At 43.6% G+C, this 19,975-nt stretch overlaps 1 protein-coding gene and 2 long non-coding RNA genes across 19 annotated transcripts; 2 read left to right on the top strand and 1 right to left on the bottom strand.

Annotated features, from left to right (window-relative positions):
• Positions 1-1,774: 1,774 nt before the first annotated feature.
• LOC135331564 (2-oxoglutarate dehydrogenase complex component E1-like) lies at positions 1,775-6,485 on the bottom strand. 7 transcript variants are annotated; one of them, XM_064526775.1, is made up of 13 exons: positions 6,326-6,485; positions 5,947-6,278; positions 5,753-5,815; positions 5,028-5,243; positions 4,723-4,885; positions 3,888-4,023; positions 3,744-3,835; positions 3,602-3,676; positions 3,375-3,522; positions 3,128-3,285; positions 2,825-2,960; positions 2,215-2,330; positions 1,775-1,987 (listed from the first exon to the last, which is right to left on the bottom strand). In XM_064526775.1, the coding sequence occupies exons 5-11, from the start codon at positions 4,786-4,788 to the stop codon at positions 2,847-2,849; spliced, it is 789 nt and encodes a 262-aa protein (XP_064382845.1). In that variant the 5' UTR covers positions 4,789-4,885; positions 5,028-5,243; positions 5,753-5,815; positions 5,947-6,278; positions 6,326-6,485; the 3' UTR covers positions 1,775-1,987; positions 2,215-2,330; positions 2,825-2,846. The 7 variants fall into 7 exon arrangements, with proteins under 7 accessions (XP_064382845.1, XP_064382842.1, XP_064382843.1 ...); XM_064526772.1 differs by having other exon boundaries at positions 4,723-5,243; positions 5,947-6,102; positions 6,193-6,278; XM_064526773.1 differs by having other exon boundaries at positions 4,723-5,243; positions 5,994-6,102; positions 6,193-6,278.
• A 57-nt stretch (positions 6,486-6,542) lies between these two features.
• Positions 6,543-12,082, top strand: LOC135331567 (uncharacterized). 11 transcript variants are annotated; one of them, XR_010393025.1, is made up of 8 exons: positions 6,544-6,704; positions 6,834-6,988; positions 7,170-7,261; positions 7,381-8,431; positions 8,548-9,796; positions 10,591-10,830; positions 10,947-11,008; positions 11,803-12,082. It is a non-coding gene; the product is annotated as an uncharacterized LOC135331567 (long non-coding RNA). The 11 variants fall into 11 exon arrangements; XR_010393023.1 differs by having other exon boundaries at positions 7,170-7,278; XR_010393024.1 differs by having other exon boundaries at positions 7,162-7,261.
• Positions 12,083-15,636: 3,554 nt separating this feature from the next.
• On the top strand, positions 15,637-17,116 carry LOC135332212 (uncharacterized). Its single transcript, XR_010393167.1, has 2 exons — positions 15,637-15,928; positions 17,085-17,116. It is a non-coding gene; the product is annotated as an uncharacterized LOC135332212 (long non-coding RNA).
• Positions 17,117-19,975: the final 2,859 nt, after the last annotated feature.

Here is a 19,975-nt window from a genome sequence, read left to right as displayed (position 1 = left end):
ATTATAATTATGATAATAGAGGAGATGCATGACTTGGCAGTAATTCAACACCTCTGTAGAGCGTCCCTCGTGATGCATGGTGGTCGGTCCTGCACACAATCATTATCATAATTAAATATTCACAGTCCACAATTTATAATTGTCCCCAAAATGTCATAATTATAGTCTTGTAGACCATCAATGTCAATTTTTTGTAAAGATCATTAGATTAAGTTTTGCATAACGATGTTCTCATAGTAAAAAGTGGGTAAAGATGAACAGTTCAACACTGAGAACCCATAATTATTATGAACGAGTCACATTTTTTGGGATGAGAATAATAGGCAGATTTTCCAAGAATTAGGGATAAAAAGCATAATAATGATTTATCAAGGCTCTGTAGTGAACACTACCTTGACCACCACATAATAATAATGTGGAGAGCTGGTAATTATAGGAGGGGAGGACAGAGCATGAAAAGCCGTAACCATTCCACACAAAGCATCCATCACATGATAATTATGATCAAAGTTCAGGCTATAGGGTAGAGTCACATGCACACAATCTGTAGACTCGCAAGCCGTCACTGTTGCAGGCGAACAGTAGACTGGTCAAACTCCGTGTTGAGACTCGTGTAACGTTTGCCACGATATTTGTGGCAACTAAACTGCATACGGTTACCACAAGATCAATGATAGTGACGTTTCACTAGAAAACTCTACGTATCACATGCAGTATACTGACGTCACGAAAAGCCACTTAAAATATTTTCTGATATGCTGACTGTGCAACACGAGTCTCAACACGGAGTTTGACCAGTCTACTGTTCGCCTGCAACAGTGACGGCTTGCGAGTCTACACAATCTGCATGCGACAGTACTCACTGTTTCTTGTATTCTATCTGCTGTACAAGTTGTCCTCAGTGCATGTGTCACCTTGTAACTTGCTGGGAACAAGTCCAACTGACCCCCACGAACCTAACAAGCGAGAGAACGATTAGACCACTCACTAGTAGTAATCATAATAACTTCCCCCACAGAAAATGTTAATTCAAGCAACTTTTGGGAGGTCGTAACTTCACTAAAAAGCTATCAATATCAGATGCATTCTGTAGCTCTAGACAAGGCCTATCACATGACATGCTTAGATCACAGTTTTGGTGGGGGAAAGAGTCACACTCTGCACGCGGCAGTACTCACTATTTCTTACTTTATCTGCAGTGAAAGACGTCCAATGGGTATTCGACGAACTCCACAGTGTCACCTTGTAACTCCTCCATCATATGTTGTCATAGCAACGTGTCACTGACTCCGCCCCTCTCGTGCTCTCCATCACTGTACGCAATGAAGTAACGAGTCAACAAATGTGTAGCAATGGATGCATTTGTCACAGAAGCTGTATAGTTTGATCACTAGTAATGATATCTATTAGCAGATATTGAATGCCAGTCATCTAAAGCAGCCTATACACTATACTAGGTGGTCCACTTTTGATCATGACTAGCCACTCACTTGTACTCGCTGCGATGCTCTTTGCCTCGTGATCCATTGCTGCTGGCCTTTTGGGTGAGTATCCATCCGATATCCAGCCTTGTGGAAGCTCCTAGAGGGAAGGACAAGTGAACGCTTTTCCTCACCATCCGTCTCCATCTTGTGTGTGAGCCTGTCTGGTAAAGGGTCATCAAATCTACACATAGGGCAATTTCCGTTAGTATTAGATGTTTTGTTAACGATCTTTACCATTTCTTAGTATTACCTCGAGGTAAAGTCCTAGCAACACATTGAAGGGCGGCTGATTCATGAGACTACATACATTTTTTTAACAACAGAAAGTAACAACTAATTATTGATTCAAACTAAAAGTAATAGTTCTTATAATTATTGTCCGTCCTCCCCAATGGAGGTGTCCGACATGAGTGGGCGGGCAGATGGGCGTCGGCTTGAGTGATGAAAATAATGATCCAAGTGCATTGCAGGTAGCTTGCTGAGTCGTGACTTAATCATAGTCCCTAGTGTGTGTGTGAGGGGGGTGGGTCATGACACACACACACACAGTGTATGAGGGGGCGGGTCATCACATCACACACACACACAGTGTATGAGGGGGGGGTCATCACATCACACACACGTACACAGTGTACGAGGGGGCGGGTCATCACATCACACACATGTACACAGTGTATGAGGGGGCGGGCACACACATCCACACTATATATAATGTAGTTAATGTCTCTACCTCTTTCTTGAATCTCTTGAGGACACTGTTGACTATTTCCCGCAGTTCCTCGCGGATGTTTGATCATCCTCAGTCTAGAGCCAGAGCATCCAACAGTCCAACTGACCCTCACGAATCTAACAAGCGAGATAACAATTAGACCACTCACTACGTGATAATAATTCCTTAAAAAGTTATTTCTCAAGGTAAAACTATTTCAAATCGAGCTATTTCAGCTTGAGCTGCAATAATTGTGTGTGTATGTACAGTCTTGATGTGAAAGAGTTACTAAATACATAAACTATTATTTTGGAAATTGCAACATAACTTGTGTTATGGCCTCTCAAACTTAGCTACGACAACAGGCGGTAACCCTCACACAAGCAACTATCGGGAGGTCATAACTTCACTAAAAAGCAATCAATATCAAAACTAAGAGATGCATTCTGTAGCTCTAGACAAGGCCTATCACATGACATGCTCAGATCACAGTTCTGGTGGGGGAAAGAGTCACACTCTGCATGCGTTAGCAGATATAATTCCAGTTATCTAAAGCAGCCTATACACTATACTAGGTGGTCCACTTTTGATCATGACTAGCCACTCTTACATGTACTCAACTTCTTCTTACATGTGGACGTGTGTAGGCGTGGCTAGACATAAGACCACGCCCCCATGTTCTTAGGTTCTTCTTGTACCCATCTCAACTCAGCCGAGGGATAACGAGTCAACTCACTCATCACCAGGTCGTATGGGAATGGGGATATCTGGGGACGAAATTAATGATTGCCAATAATTATTATTATGCAGTATACGTGTGATAAATATAGCAGCATGTTAGTCAAGCGAACATTGATAATCAATTGCCTCCTTTGCCAAATGTACCCGTATAAAGGGGTCAAAGGTCGTATATGTGTCTACATAGGTACTCTACCTGTTCAATTCTGATAATGGCCACTTTATTGGTGAGGCCTAATCGCTGTCTCTCTTTATACAGCTCATAGTGGATCTTGCCAGTACAGAATAATACACGCTGAACTTTGACCCCTTCTCCACATTCCCTGTCCACATACACTCTCTGAAAGCTGGTGCCTACACACAATAAGAAAGGGGAGGAAGGAAAGGAGGAAAGAGAGGTTAGGCAAGGACACACATAACTATTTATCCACACATGTACTTACATCCACTAGTAGTCAGAGCAGTTGGTTGTGTTAGCCTAAACATGTACAGTATCACATGCAGCACATGCATTGTACCTTCTGTCATGTCTGAGATTGGTGACCTGGCATCAGCGTGTTGTAGCAGACTCTTGGGTGTCATGACAACCAACTACAGTACAACATAACAGCACTAGTTACACAAACTCACACACATATACACCCACACACACACTCACACACTAGCTTACTGGTTTTCTGAAGGGTAGTTGAATTTGTCTCCTCAGAGCATGGAAGATATTAGCTGGTGTAGTACAGTTGACCACCTGTGAAGGACATTAAGAGGTCACTCACTACACACACGCACACCCGCCCACACACACACACACGTACCTGCCAGTTGCACTCATACAGTTGAGCTAGTGGTCTGTCCAGTCCTAGCTCTGGGTGCAATGGTTCAATGCTATCAGGATTATCACAGCAACCTATAGTGTAGTGGTACAGTGAGCACACAGTACAAGGCCTACCATACAGTACCTTGTAGGAACCTCTCTAATCTTGCTGACGAGTGTTCAGGGCCCATACCTTCATACCCATGAGGTAATAGCAGCACTAGGCCACTCTGGCAGACCCACTTGTCCTGACCAGAGCAGATGAACTGATCTATGATGCACTATACAAAGGGGAGGGGCAATATCAACACTGCACACACCATGGTACATAAATACAAGCTTTTCAATGAAACAAAAAAATTTGACCTGCTTAGAGCCTATAGTGTGGTCCCACTGTGTACATTCATAGATTGAAGAGTTAGAGGGATAGGAAACGGAGTGGTGCACGTGATGATTTTACATTGAATCTGCAGTGGAGCCTCGAAAATTATCCGCGCTACGCCTATGAACGAGGCTATTAACCACATTTTTGCCGGGTAACTCCCAAAGCTGTGTTTCCTCGAGACATTATCTCTTTCAGCAACTTATAACACACCTAGTCCATGAGCCACGTGTAGTACTTGCTAATGACTGACCACACCCAGTAAAAAGAGACTTTCCAATAAAGTTATATGTTCCCAAGGCTGTTTTAGAGCTATTGGAACATGTAACGTGTAAGCGTGCTGGTTATGACTACTACAATAGGTATAGACCTTGAAATATAAGTGAGTTGCACGGACTAAGCACAGTTACTTGTAGTTTATTATGCACTGAGTGTAGAAATAGATATTGTTGTGATGGCCTCGATTAAACCGCAGCGTAGCGCGGATGTTACTCGAGATACCAACCGTTTCCTATCCCTCTAACTCTTCAATCTATGGTACATTGTAGCTAGTGTGTGTACAGTAGTGGGTTGGTCAAGTGAAGTGCCCTGTACCTACCTGTGCTGTATTGTGGAAGTCTCCAAACTGTGCCTCCCAGCACACCAGTGCATTAGGGTTGCTCATGGAGAAGCCAAGATCAAACCCAAGCACTCCAAACTCACTCAGAGAGCTATTGCACACAGTGTAGCTGGCTTGACCAGGGGACACATGAGACAAGGGGCTGCATAAACACAACACATGTACTAGTAGTAATGGCTGATGGAGATAACAGTTTGAGACTAGACTAATTGACCTCAAGCACAGCAGCAAGAGTAGTAGATACATGTACAGCAATATTGGGTAACTTGGCTGTAACCACATACAGTGTACACCATGATGACTTTGCACAGCCTCAGAGCAGCTCCACATGCTAATGAAACTCTCAGAATGGTGTATCACAGTGTCTCCATATGCCAATGAAACTCTCAGAATGGTGTATCACAGTGTCTCCATATGCCAATGAAGCTCTCAGAATGGTGTACCACTACCACAGTGTCTCCATATGCCAATGAAACTCTCAGAATGGTGTATCACAGTGTCTGGGGTGTTTATTTCGAGATACACACACACACACACAGTGCTTTAGGGGGGGGGGGGGGGGTACACACACACACACACACACACACAGTGCTTTAGGGGGGGGTACACACACACACACACACACACACACACACACACAAACAGTTCTTTAGGGGGGGGCACACACACACACACACACACACACACACAGTGCTTTAGGGGGGGGGGGTACACACACACACACACACACACACACAGACAGTGCTTTAGGGGGGGGGGGGTACACACACACAGGTAGTGTGATGGTGTGGTAGGGGGACTAGGCACACAGGTAGTGTGACGGTGTGGTAGGGGGACTAGGCACACAGGTAGTGTGATGGTGTGGTAGGGGACTAGGCACACATGTAGTGTGATGGTGTGGTAGGGGACTAGGCACACAGGTAGTGTGATGGTGTGGTAGGGGACTAGGCACACAGGTAATGTGATGGTGTGGTAGGGGACTAGGCACACAGGTAATGTGATGGTTAACCTGCTGTATCTCCTTTATAGAACTGCCCTGCACGTGTCTTGCCCTGCACGACAGGGTCCACAGCTGTGAGGGTAGTGAGGGGGCAGGTGTGAAAGTGGTGAGGGGGGAGTGTGAGGGTAGTGAAGGGGCGGGTGTGAGGGTAGTGAAGGGGCGGGTGTGAGGGTAGTGAAGGGGCGGGTGTGAGGGTAGTGTACCTTCAAGGTGTGAGGGTAGTGAAGGGGCGGGTGTGAGGGTAGTGTACCTTCAAGGTGTGAGGGATTAGCCACCACTGAGAGTTTGATCTTTTTTTATGTGTAACGGTGGACTCTCTCCAATGAAGTACCGAGGTGATACTTGACATCTCCTGATCCCTACACACACACACACACACACCCACACAGTACACACACACACACACACACACACACACACACACACACACACACTGGGTAGAGACTCACTTTATGCACAGAACTCTTGTCTTACTGCCAACTCTCATACATACTCTCCACATAAGTGCCAGAGTAACCGCTTAGAAATGGCTCAGCTGTACACACACACTGTAATAAATACATGTACACAGACACAAGTTACCAGCGCCATTGCTCCGCTGTCTGACTCTCGCTCTACAAGACCTGAACACAGATCCTCCACACACACCAAGCATCTTGACCAGTACAGCATAGATACACATAATAGTATCTGTAACAGCTAGCTAGCCACGCCCACTTTAGTAGGCCCCTACTACCAGCCCCGCCCACCAGTAAGTTACTGATGCAGATACATTTTGTAACAATAGTGACCAACCTCCTATGCAGCCCGGGCCAGAGAGTGAAGCTGCTATGAGCTGTGCCTATGGCTGCCTACCTCGTGGTACACAAATGAGTTGTCACGCATGTCAGGATAGAGCACATGTCATTTGCAAGAGACAAAGAGAGAGCAACCTGAGACGACTGTCTCCTTGTACCTTTTGGTGAGCGCTACTGATAGCTATTGGATATTTTTTAGCAAGATGGTAGTTGGATATTAATAGTGACAGCCTTGTGTTAAAGTAGCTCTGTGTATACTGTCCTTATATTGTTCTCTCATGTCTTACTCACAGATAACTACTCAACGCTGCACAGCACAGGATTCAGCATTCAATCACTCTTATTGTCATTTCATCTTTTATGGGGGACGCCCCACTCTTAATTTTTATCACTGAATGGCTGCTGACGTACGTATATATAAGAGCACTACAACATACGACAGGAAAGGGTCAGTATAATAATTATGTATTGTCCCGTGATGTAGTGTGCTATTATCTATTACTTCCTCTGGTATTCAGCCCCTTTCACGAGCACAGGATTATAGATCTCCAAGCCATTAGTATTAATGATTCATTGGATACTGAATTTATATGGATGTATGGATGGGGCTATGATTCTTAGCCTTCCAGGCCGCAACATAGCGTTCTGATCGAGGAGGAGATGATCGGTTATTGGCTATTGGCTCCGGGGATGGAGTGGATCTACCTCTGAGAGACAAAGGGCCAGTTACTGTATCATGTATGAATATTCTGTTGCTTGTACATTATTTTCGTAACATTATCAGTAATTGACTGTAGAGTAGCATCTTGAGCTCCCCTTTCTTCATCACTCAATCTGCAGGCAGTTTTCTGACAGGGAAGGCTACTCTAAACAGAGGGAGTCGGCCACACAAGGTATAGTCTAATAATTATTGTACGGTACTTAGATGATCTTCTCTGTTTTGGGTCAGATGCAATTGCCTTCAATCACTATAGCCAGTTAATACATTTCTTCTACTCTTGGCTTAAGAAATTGATTATGTAGGTAGTTAACCGTTACACGGTAGTGGGAAAGTTCGTTATTTGAGCCCTCGAGAAAATATAGTTGTTCACATTTTAATGCCAGGAAACCATAGCTTTGCATGGTGCGTGGGAGTGTCTTCCATTTATATTACATGAAGTGTGAAGTGTGTTGTAAGTTTGTACAGAGAGGACTCCCATGGTGGCAATGATCTGATGATGGCTCCACTGCTCTGATGGACCAATGCAGGAGAAGTTATTCTGTATAATTATTACACTAAATTAATGTATGCCACTGTTTGGATCGGTTTCTGTTCTGCTCAGCTTCTTCCTCCAACTTGCTTACGCAGGCTAAGCTTATTCTTAGTTCATTCTTAGTTCATTCTATAGTCTAGTATATTGTCGGTTTGGTTGTTTTATGTTTTTCACCTGGTCATACGGAATCACTTCATTAATTTTTATACAGTGCAGACCACACCTCTATCCACACATTGTACCTGCACATCCTGTATATATGGGGCCACACCCCCACTCACTGTACTGATATGTGGTCACACCCCCATACATGGTAACCCTCTTGACCACACCCCAATCCTATGCTGTGTTTTTGTGTACAGTACACACATCATCCGTGTCTTTATCCCCACACCTAGTCGGAGGGAGCAGCAAGTTCTACTAAGAGCCAGCATCACCCACTAACCAACACTCTACAAGACCTACCTACTACCAGCTAGGACAGCACACCACCCGGGACAGACTCTACTATACCCATGTAATACGCCTTTGTATTACGATCATGATACAATTTGCTGCCCTCCCTCGCCAATGGATTGAATAATTATGGACACTCGCAGGACAACTAAGAGACTGACACACAATAATAGACACCAAAGGTCCAGTTACTGTATCATGTACGAATATTCTGTTGCTTGTACATTTCGTAACATTATCAGTAATTGACTGTAGAGTAGCATCTTGAGCTCCCCTTTCTTCATCACTCAATCTGCAGGCAGTGTATGTGATTTTCTGACAGGAAAGGCTACTCTAAACAAAGGGAGTCGGCCACACAAGGTATAGTCTGATAATTATTGTACGGTACCTTCTCTGTTTTGGGTCAGATGCAATTGCCTTCAATCACTAGCCAGTTTAAAACATTTCTTCTACTCTTGGCTTAAGAAATTGTATTTTATTATTGTACCAGCATTAGGTAGTTAACTCCACTTATGCATTGACCTCTACTACTGTGTAGCGTGAAAGTTCGTTATTTGAGCCCTCGAGAAATGTTGTATAGTTTCACATTTCAATGCCAGGAAACCATAGCTTTGCATGGTGCGTGGGAGTTTCTTCCATTTGTATTACATGAAGTGTGTTGTAAGTTTGTATAGAGAGGACTCCCATGGTGGCAATGATCTGATGATGGCTCCACTGCTCTGATGGACCAATGCAGGAGAAGTTATTCTGTATAATTATTACACTAAATTAATGTATGCCACTGTTTGGATCGGTTTCTGTTCTGCTCAGCTTCTTCCTCCAACTTGCTTACGCAGGCTAAGCTTATTCTTAATCAGTTCATTCTTAGTTCATTCTATAGTCTAGTATATTGTCGGTTTGGTTGTTTTATGTTTTTCACCTGGTCATACGGAATCACTTCATTAATTTTTATACAGTGCAGACCACACCTCTATCCACACATTGTACCTGCACATCCTGTATATATGGGGCCACACCCCCACTCACTGTACTGATATGTGGTCACACCCCCATACATGGTAACCCTCTTGACCACACCTCCACCCATGCATTGTGTCGTACATGCTGTGTTTTTATGTACAGTACAGTACACACATCATCCGTGTCTTTATCCCCACACCTAGTCGGAGGGAGCAGCAAGTTCTACTAAGAGCCAGCATCACCAACTAACCAACACACTACAAGACCTACCTACTACCAGCTAGGACAGCACACCACCCGGGACAGACTCTACTATACCATGTAATATGCCTTTGTATTACGATCATGATACAATTTGCTGCCCTCCCTCGCCCATGGATTGAATAATTATGGACACTCGCAGGACAACTAAGAGACTGACACACAATAATAGACTGTTGCTTGTACATTTCGTAACATTATCAGTAATTGACTGTAGAGGAGCATCTTAATTTAGCTCCCCTTTCTTCATCACTCAATCTGCAGGCAGTGTATGTAATTTTCTGACAGGAAAGGCTACTCTAAACAGAGGGAGTCGGCCACACAAGGTATAGTCTAATAATTATTGTACGGTACTTAGATGATCTTCTCTGTTTTGGGTCAGATGCAATTGCCTTCAATCACTAGCCAGTTTAAAACATTTCTTCTACTCAAGAAATTGTATTTTATTATTGTACCAGCATTAGGTAGTTAACTCCACTTATGCATTGACCTCTACTACTGTGTAGCGGGAAAGTTCATTATTTGAGCACTCGAGAAATGTTGTATAGTTGTTCACATTTCAATGCCAGGAAACCATAGCTTTGCATGGTGCGTGGGAATGTCTTCCATTTTTATTACATGAAGTGTGAAGTGTGTTGTAAGTTTGTATAGAGAGGACTCCCATGGTGGCAATGATCTGATGATGGCTCCACTGCTCTGATGGACCAATGCAGGAGAAGTTATTCTGTATAATTATTACACTAAATTAATGTATGCCACTGTTTGGATCGGTTTCTGTTCTGCTCAGCTTCTTCCTCCAACTTGCTTACGCAGGCTAAGCTTATTCTTAATTAGTTCATTCTTAGTTCATTCTATAGTCTAGTATATTGTCGGTTTGGTTGTTTTATGTTTTTCACCTGGTCATACGGAATCACTTCATTAATTTTTATACAGTGCAGACCACACCTCTATCCACACATTGTATCTGCACATCCTGTATATATGGGGCCACACCCCCACTCACTGTACTGATATGTGGTCACACCCCCATACATGGTAACCCTCTTGACCACACCCCAATCCTATGCTGTGTTTTTGTGTACAGTACACACATCATCCGTGTCTTTATCCCCACACCTAGTCGGAGGGAGCAGCAAGTTCTACTAAGAGCCAGCATCACCCACTAACCAACACTCTACAAGACCTACCTACTACCAGCTAGGACAGCACACCACCCGGGACAGACTCTACTATACCCATGTAATACGCCTTTGTATAACGATCATGATACAATTTGCTGCCCTCCCTCGCCAATGGATTGAATAATTATGGACACTCGCAGGACAACTAAGAGACTGACACACAATAATAGACACCAAAGGTCCAGTTACTGTATCATGTACGAATATTCTGTTGCTTGTACATTTCGTAACATTATCAGTAATTGACTGTAGAGTAGCATCTTGAGCTCCCCTTTCTTCATCACTCAATCTGCAGGCAGTGTATGTGATTTTCTGACAGGAAAGGCTACTCTAAACAAAGGGAGTCGGCCACACAAGGTATAGTCTAATAATTATTGTACGGTACTCTCTGTTTTGGGTCAGATGCAATTGACTAGCCAGTTTAAAACATTTCTTCTACTCTTGGCTTAAGAAATTGTATTTTATTATTGTACCAGCATTAGGTAGTTAACTCCACTTATGCATTGACCTCTACTACTGTGTAGCGGGAAAGTTCATTATTTGAGCCCTCGAGAAATGTTGTATAGTTGTTCACATTTCAATGCCAGGAAACCATAGCTTTGCATGGTGCGTGGGAGTGTCTTCCATTTTTATTACATGAAGTGTGAAGTGTGTTGTAAGTTTGTATAGAGAGGACTCCCATGGTGGCAATGATCTGATGATGGCTCCACTGCTCTGATGGACCAATGCAGGAGAAGTTATTCTGTATAATTATTACACTAAATTAATGTATGCCACTGTTTGGATCGGTTTCTGTTCTGCTCAGCTTCTTCCTCCAACTTGCTTACGCAGGCTAAGCTTATTCTTAGTTCATTCTTAGTTCATTCTATAGTCTAGTATATTGTCGGTTTGGTTGTTTTATGTTTTTCACCTGGTCATACGGAATCACTTCATTATTATCAGTGCAGACCACACCTCTATCCACACATTGTACCTGCACATCCTGTATATATGGGGCCACACCCCCACTCACTGTACTGATATGTGGTCACACCCCCATACATGGTAACCCTCTTGACCACACCTCCACCCATGCATTGTGTCGTACATGCTGTGTTTTTGTGTACAGTACACACATCACACATCATCCGTGTCTTTATCCCCACACCTAGTCGGAGGGAGCAGCAAGTTCTACTAAGAGCCAGCATCACCAACTAACCAACACTACAAGACCTACCTACTACCAGCTAGGACAGCACACCACCCGGGACAGACTCTACTATACCATGTAATACGCCTTTTTATTACGATCATGATACAATTTGCTGCCCTCCCTTGCCCATGGATTGAATAATTATGGACACTCGCAGGACAACTAAGAGACTGACACACAATAATAGACACCTAACTGCTATTTTGCCATTAATATAATAAAAATAATTTTGCCATTAATTAATCATTAATTATAGCGGAATCATGCATGCCTGCATGATAGTAGTCTCATGAATGAGTCGTCCTTTGTCCCACATGCATGCCTGCATATGATATAGTAGTCTCATGAATGAGTCGCCCTTTGTCCCAAAGAATAGCCCCGCCCACTTACTATGAGTGCTGCGCTTTAAATAAATTATGCTTGTAGCTGTGTACGTGTATGGCAGCATGATGGCTACTCTATCCCTCTCTCTGCAACGGAGGGAGTACCACCATACAATGGACCAACCAACCACTCCATCATCCTGCCACTTGAACAGGAGGAGAGAGTGCTACCTATTCCAGTGGGTAAGTTACTGTGTGTTAATATTATTATTAAATAGCTTTGAGCTTGTGTGCATGGATTATCTTTGTATCTAGGTTAGTACTGATTAGAGCGTTGTACAGTTGGGATCATGCCTCAGGGTGATGTAGAGCCTGTGCTAGGCCCTGCCTTAGGGACTAGCTGTGACTCTGTTGACCTGTTGTATGATCAGCAAGTCGAGCGTCTTGAGCGATCCTTACCTTTGGGAAAACTTGACAGTATAGCCTCTGTTCGATTTCTAGATTCCTTGTTTTTGGGATTCTGCCATCGCGTTGCGGTATCGGTAGCCCTGAAGGCATGGGATTTAGAAATCGGAACAGAGCAATACTGCCCAGTGGGGGCGCAATGATACTTAATGGTGATTGGACAGGAATGAGGCAGAATAGCTACGTTGTCATGACCCGATCGTACCGAGCATGCCACATGTCCTGGCACAGGTTCTATGTTGTTCTGAGACATGATACCTAACTGTTTACTGTTTACCTTGTTCTGTACTCTCTAGGGGTGTACAGTAATTAGGGTGGTACAACCACCAAGGCGAGTGTATGCTGTGTGGTGTATGGGTGACTATTCTATCCCTCTCTCTCTCTCCATGTGCAACGGAGGGAGTACCACCATAGAATGGACCAACCAACCACTCCATCATCCTGCCACTTGAACAGGAGGAGACCTCCTACCTATTCCAGTGGGTAAGTTACTGTGTGTTAATTATAAAATAACTTTGAGCTTGTGTGCATGGCAGGTGGCCCATTATCTTTGTATCTAGGTTAGTACTGATTAGAGCTTTGTACAGTTGGGATCATGCCTCAGAGTGATGTAGAGCCTGTGCTAGGCCCTGCCTTAGGGACTAGCTGTGACCCTGTTGACCTGTTGTATGATCAGCAAGTCGAGCGTCTTGAGCGATCCTTACCTTTGGGAAAACTTGACAGTATAGCCTCTGTTCGATTTCTAGATTCCTTGCTTTTGGGATCCTGCCATCGCGTTGCGGTATCGGTAGCCCTGAAGGCATGGGATTTAGAAATCGGAACAGAGCAATACTGCCCAGTGGGGGCGCAATGACACTTACTGGTGATTGGACAGGAATGATGCAGAATAGCTACGTTGTCATGACCCGATCGTACCGAGCATGCCACATGTCCTGGCACAGGTTCTATGTTGTTCTGAGACATGATACCTAACTGTTTACTGTTTACCTTGTTCTGTACTCTCTAGGGGTGTACAGTAATTAGGGTGGTACAACCACCAAGGCGAGTGTATGCTGTGTGGTGTATGGGTGACTATTCTATCCCTCTCTCTCTCTCCATTGCACATGGAGGGAGTACCACCATAGAATGGACCAACCAACCACTCCATCATCCTGCCACTTGAACAGGAGGAGACCTCCTACCTATTCCAGTGGGTAAGTTACTGTGTGTAAATTATAAAATAACTTTGAGCTTGTGTGCATGGCAGGTGGCCCATTATCTTTGTATCTAGGTTAGTACTGATTAGAGCTTTGTACAGTTGGGATCATGCCTCAGAGTGATGTAGAGCCTGTGCTAGGCACTGCCTTAGGGACTAGCTGTGACCCTGTTGACCTGTTGTATGATCAGCAAGTCGAGCGTCTTGAGCGATCCTTACCTTTGGGAAAACTTGACAGTATAGCCTCTGTTCGATTTCTAGATTCCTTGCTTTTGGGATCCTGCCATCGCGTTGCGGTATCGGTAGCCCTGAAGGCATGGGATTTAGAAATCGGAACAGAGCAATACTGCCCAGTGGGGGCGCAATGAAACTTACTGGTGATTGGACAGGAATGATGCAGAATAGCTACGTTGTCATGACCCGATCGTACCGAGCATGCCACATGTCCTGGCACAGATTCTATGTTGTTCTGAGACATGATACCTAACTGTTCACTGTTTACCTTGTTCTGTACTCTCTAGGGGTGTACAGTAATTAGGGTGTATGCTGTGCTTATGCTTGTAGCTGTGTGGTGTATGGGTGACTATTCTATCCCTCTCTCTCTCTCTCTTCATGTGCAACGGAGGGAGTACCACCATAGAATGGACCAACCAACCACTCCTGCCACTTGAACAGGAGGAGACCTCCATTGAGTGCTACCTATTCCAGTGGGTAAGTTACTGTGTGTTAATTATAAAATAACTTTGAGCTTGTGTGCATGGCAGGTGGCTTTGTATCTAGGTTAGTACTGATTAGAGCTTGCCTCAGGGTGATGTAGAGCCTGTGCTAGGCCCTGCCTTAGGGACTAGCTGTGATCCTGTTGACCTGTTGTATGATCAGCAAGTCGAGCGTCTTGAGCGATCCTTACCTTTGGGAAAACTTGACAGTATAGCCTCTGTTCGATTTCTAGATTCCTTGCTTTTGGGATCCTGCCATCGCGTTGCAGTATCGGTAGCCCTGAAGGCATGGGATTTAGAAATCGGAACAGAGCAATACTGCCCAGTGGGGGTGCAATGACACTTACTGGTGATTGGACAGGAATGATACAGGATAGCTACGTTGTCATGACCCGATCGTACCGAGCATGCCACATGTCCTGGCACAGGTTCTATGTTGTTCTGAGACATGATACCTAACTGTTCACTGTTTACCTTGTTCTGTACTCTCTAGGGGTGTACAGTGATTAGGGTGGTACGAGTGCTTATGCTTGTAGCTGTGTGGTGTATGGGTGACTATTCTATCCCTCTCTCTCTCTTCATGTGCAACGGAGGTAGTACCACCATAGAATGGACCAACCAACTACTCCATCATCCTGCCACTTGAACAGGAGGAGACCTCCTACCTATTCCAGTGGGTAAGTTACTGTGTGTTAATTATAAAATAATGGCAGGTGGCCCATTATCTTTGTATCTATGTTAGTACTGATTAGAGCTTTGTACAGTTGGGATCATGCCTCAGGGTGATGTAGAGCCTGTGCTAGGCCCTGCCTTAGGGACTAGCTGTGACCCTGTTGACCTGTTGTATGATCAGCAAGTCGAGCGTCTTGAGCGATCCTTACCTTTGGGAAAACTTGACAGTATAGCCTCTGTTCGATTTCTAGATTCCTTGCTTTTGGGATCCTGCCATCGCGTTGCGGTATCGGTAGCCCTGAAGGCATGGGATTTAGAAATCGGAACAGAGCAATACTGCCCAGTGGGGGCGCAATGACACTTACTGGTGATTGGACAGGAATGAGGCAGAATAGCTACGTTGTCATGACCCGATCGTACCGAGCATGCCACATGTCCTGGCACAGGTTCTATATTGTTCTGAGACATGATACCTAACTGTTTACTGTTTACCTTGTTCTGTACTCTCTAGGGGTGTACAGTAATTAGGGTGGTACAACCAAGGCGAGTGTATGCTGTGCTTATGCTTGTAGCTGTGTGGTGTATGGGTGACTATTCTATCCCTCTCTCTCTCTTCATGTGCAACGGAGGGAGTACCACCATACAATGGATCAACCAACCACTCCATCATCTGAACAGGAGGAAACCTCCATTGAGTGCTACCTATTCCAGTGGGTAAGTTACTGTGTGTTAATTATAAAATAGCTTTGAGCTTGTGTGCATGGCAGGTGGCCCATTATCTTTGTATCTAGGTTAGTACTGATTAGAGTTTTGTACAGTTGGGATCATGCCTCAGGGTGATGTAGAGCCTGTGCTAGGCCCTGCCTTAGGGACTAGCTGTGACCCTGGGATTTATAAATCGGAACAGAGGGCGCAATGACACTTACTGGTGATTGGACAGCAGAATAGCTACATGATCGTACCGAGCATGCCACATGTCCTTCTATGTTGTTCTGAGACATGATACCTTACTGTTCACTGTTTACCTTGTTCTGTACTCTCTAGGGGTGTACAGTAATTAGGGTGGAACAACCAAAGCGAGTGTATGCTAATTCATTAATTCATTATGAACTTGTGCCGCAATTTCAATGATTTATACAGCAATTTAGTACATTAATCTTTATTAGTCATCTGAATGTGTTGACAGTTATGAACCTTTAAACTCTTGTAATATGGAATGTAATGTACTACCAAGTAAGGTAATGCTGGAGAAACCTTGCCAAGACTCTGTAATATGGAATGTGATGTACTACCATGTAAGGTAATGCTGGAGAAACCTTAGTGAGAACGATTTTAGTTTAACTAGCAACCCAGCAGTCTAGCTCATTATTCAGCCTCTTCTACCTCTGCTCTACCTCAAGTTCTCTTCTACCTTCTCTATACTCTACTGAGGAACCCAGCCCAGCAGCCTCTATGTCCATCAGATCTCCTCTACCTAACCCAGTACTGCTCCAAGCTATAAGGTTTGTAGAGCTTTGTGTTAGCTAGCACTGGCTTTGTGTTAGCTTAATTGCCTGATCGAAGTAGCTTGTGTCAGGTCAGTGTCTAAGTGTTGGTATAGCTGCCTACCAGCTTCAATCCTACCAATGTCAGCTTCCCAATGTCAGCTTCAAGCCTCCTACAGCTGAGCGCTGGCTTTAGCTTGTAGCTTGTGTGTATGTAAGCCGCCTGCTATGGCAGCTTTTTATTTTTTGTCGCGGCCTGAAATCGAGACTGGTAGTAATTAGCCTCGATTCTTCTCCTGGCGCGTGTATTAAGTTCAAAAACAGCTCAACACTTTTTTTTAGGTAAATAAAATTCTTAAGTTAAATCAGTATTTTTTTTCTTACAGACAAGAGCATCAGAATATTAAGAGACATCAAAGACGCCAAGTATCAAGAAACACCAAGTATCAAGATGAGACTCCAGGCCAAACGTTAGTCGTAAATAGTGTGATTATGTTTTTGCTCATTCGAGACAATTAAAAAAGAAGGAGGTAAAACATATCATGCTGTACATACAATTAAGATGACTAGCATCATTATAGTGTGCAATAATTTATTTGCTGGTTTTGCCTGCTATCTAAAAAAATTAGGCAAGCCCGTGTTTAAATAGTGTGCAATATTTCATTTGCTGGTTTAGCCAGCTTCTGACGGGGAGCCTTGCACGCCCTAATCTAAAAAAAATTAGGCAAAAAGGGAGAGCAAATAGTGTGCAATATTTCATTTGCTGGTTTAGCCAGCTTCTGACGGGGAGCCTTGCACGCCCTAATCTAAAAAAAATTAGGCAAAAAGGGAGAGCAAATAGTGTGCAATATTTCATTTGCTGGTTTAGCCAGCTTCTGACGGGGAGCCTTGCACGCCCTAATCTAAAAAAATTAGGCAAAAAGGGAGAGCCCGTATTTAAATAGTGTGCAATATTTCATTTGCTGGTTTAGCCAGCTTCTGACGGGGAGCCTTGCACGCCCTAATCTAAAAAAATTAGGCAAAAAGGGAGAGCCCGTATTTAAATAGTGTGCAATATTTCATTTGCTGGTTTAGCCAGCTTCTGACGGGGAGCCTTGCACGCCCTAATCTAAAAAAATTAGGCAAAAAGGGAGAGCCCGTACTTAAATAGTGTGCAATATTTCATTTGCTGGTTTAGCCAGCTTCTGACGGGGAGCCTTGCACGCCCTAATCTAAAAAAATTAGGCAAAAAGGGAGAGCCCGTACTTAAATAGTGTGCAATATTTCATTTGCTGGTTTAGCCAGCTTCTGACGGGGAGCCTTGCACGCCCTAATCTAAAAAAAATTAGGCAAAAAGGGAGAGCAAATAGTGTGCAATATTTCATTTGCTGGTTTAGCCAGCTTCTGACGGGGAGCCTTGCACGCCCTAATCTAAAAAACATTAGGCAAAAAGGGAGAGCCCGTATTTAAATAGTGTGCAATATTTCATTTGCTGGTTTAGCCAGCTTCTGACGGGGAGCCTTGCACGCCCTAATCTAAAAAACATTAGGCAAAAAGGGAGAGCAAATAGTGTGCAATATTTCATTTGCTGGTTTAGCCAGCTTCTGACGGGGAGCCTTGCACGCCCTAATCTAAAAAACATTAGGCAAAAAGGGAGAGCCCGTATTTAAATAGTGTGCAATATTTCATTTGCTGGTTTAGCCAGCTTCTGACGGGGAGCCTTGCACGCCCTAATCTAAAAAAATTAGGCAAAAAGGGAGAGCCCGTACTTAAATAGTGTGCAATATTTCATTTGCTGGTTTAGCCAGCTTCTGACGGGGAGCCTTGCACGCCCTAATCTAAAAAAATTAGGCAAAAAGGGAGAGCCCGTACTTAAATAGTGTGCAATATTTCATTTGCTGGTTTAGCCAGCTTCTGACGGGGAGCCTTGCACGCCCTAATCTAAAAAAAATTAGGCAAAAAGGGAGAGCAAATAGTGTGCAATATTTCATTTGCTGGTTTAGCCAGCTTCTGACGGGGAGCCTTGCACGCCCTAATCTAAAAAACATTAGGCAAAAAGGGAGAGCCCGTATTTAAATAGTGTGCAATATTTCATTTGCTGGTTTAGCCAGCTTCTGACGGGGAGCCTTGCACGCCCTAATCTAAAAAACATTAGGCAAAAAGGGAGAGCAAATAGTGTGCAATATTTCATTTGCTGGTTTAGCCAGCTTCTGACGGGGAGCCTTGCACGCCCTAATCTAAAAAACATTAGGCAAAAAGGGAGAGCCCGTATTTAAATAGTGTGCAATATTTCATTTGCTGGTTTAGCCAGCTTCTGACGGGGAGCCTTGCACGCCCTAATCTAAAAAACATTAGGCAAAAAGGGAGAGCAAATAGTGTGCAATATTTCATTTGCTGGTTTAGCCAGCTTCTGACAGGGAGCCTTACAATAAATTAGTGGTTTTGCTTAGTGCATTGTTTGTTTTAGTGAAGAAAAAAGTGCAGTAAAACATGAAAAGAAAAGAAAAAAGTGGTTTTGCTTATAAGCTTAAGTAGTGCTTGATGATGAAAAGACAAAAGTAGGTTAGCTTTATTAGTGCAGTATTTGCTGGTTTAAGTGAAAAAAAAGTTGTTTTGTTAATAGTGGTTTGCTGAAAAAAAAAGTGAAGTCAGTCAAAGTTGTTTTGCAATATGAAAACAAGTGCAGAAGGTAGTTTAGCTTATTAAAAGTTTGTATTTTAAGTAAAGTAAAAGTAGTACCTCAGTGCAGTAGAGGAAGCCAAAGGAAGCCAAAGTAGATATGCTATGGAATTTAGAAACCATAAGTACTGAAGTATTGCCATCATCTGCTATAAAAGAGAGTGAGCAAAAAGGGAGGAGGGTGGGCGTGGCTGAGGGTGGGAAAGTTGGCTAGAGTGTGCGGTAAAGTACTTGAGCTAGAGTTGTGGTTAAGTACTCTAACAACAGCTAGAGTTGTGGTTAAGTACTCTAACAACAGCTAGAGTTGTGGTTAAGTACTCTAACAACAGCTAGAGTTGTGGTTAAGTACTCTAACAACAGCTAGAGTTGTGGTTAAGTACTCTAACAACAGCTAGAGTTGTGGTTAAGTACTCTAACAACAGCTAGAGTTGTGGTTAAGTACTCTAACAACAGCTAGAGTTGTGGTTAAGTACTCTAACAACAGCTAGAGTTGTGGTTAAGTACTCTAACAACAGCTAGAGTTGTGGTTAAGTACTCTAACAACAGCTAGAGTTGTGGTTAAGTACTCTAACAACAGCTAGAGTTGTGGTTAAGTACTCTAACAACAGCTAGAGTTGTG

Source organism: Halichondria panicea, chromosome 2, assembly GCF_963675165.1.
Source record: "Halichondria panicea chromosome 2, odHalPani1.1, whole genome shotgun sequence".
In the NCBI taxonomy this organism is placed as follows: Eukaryota; Metazoa; Porifera; class Demospongiae; order Suberitida; family Halichondriidae; genus Halichondria; species Halichondria panicea.
Note: the sequence above shows the minus strand (reverse complement) of the source record. Positions and strands in the feature narration are given on the sequence as shown.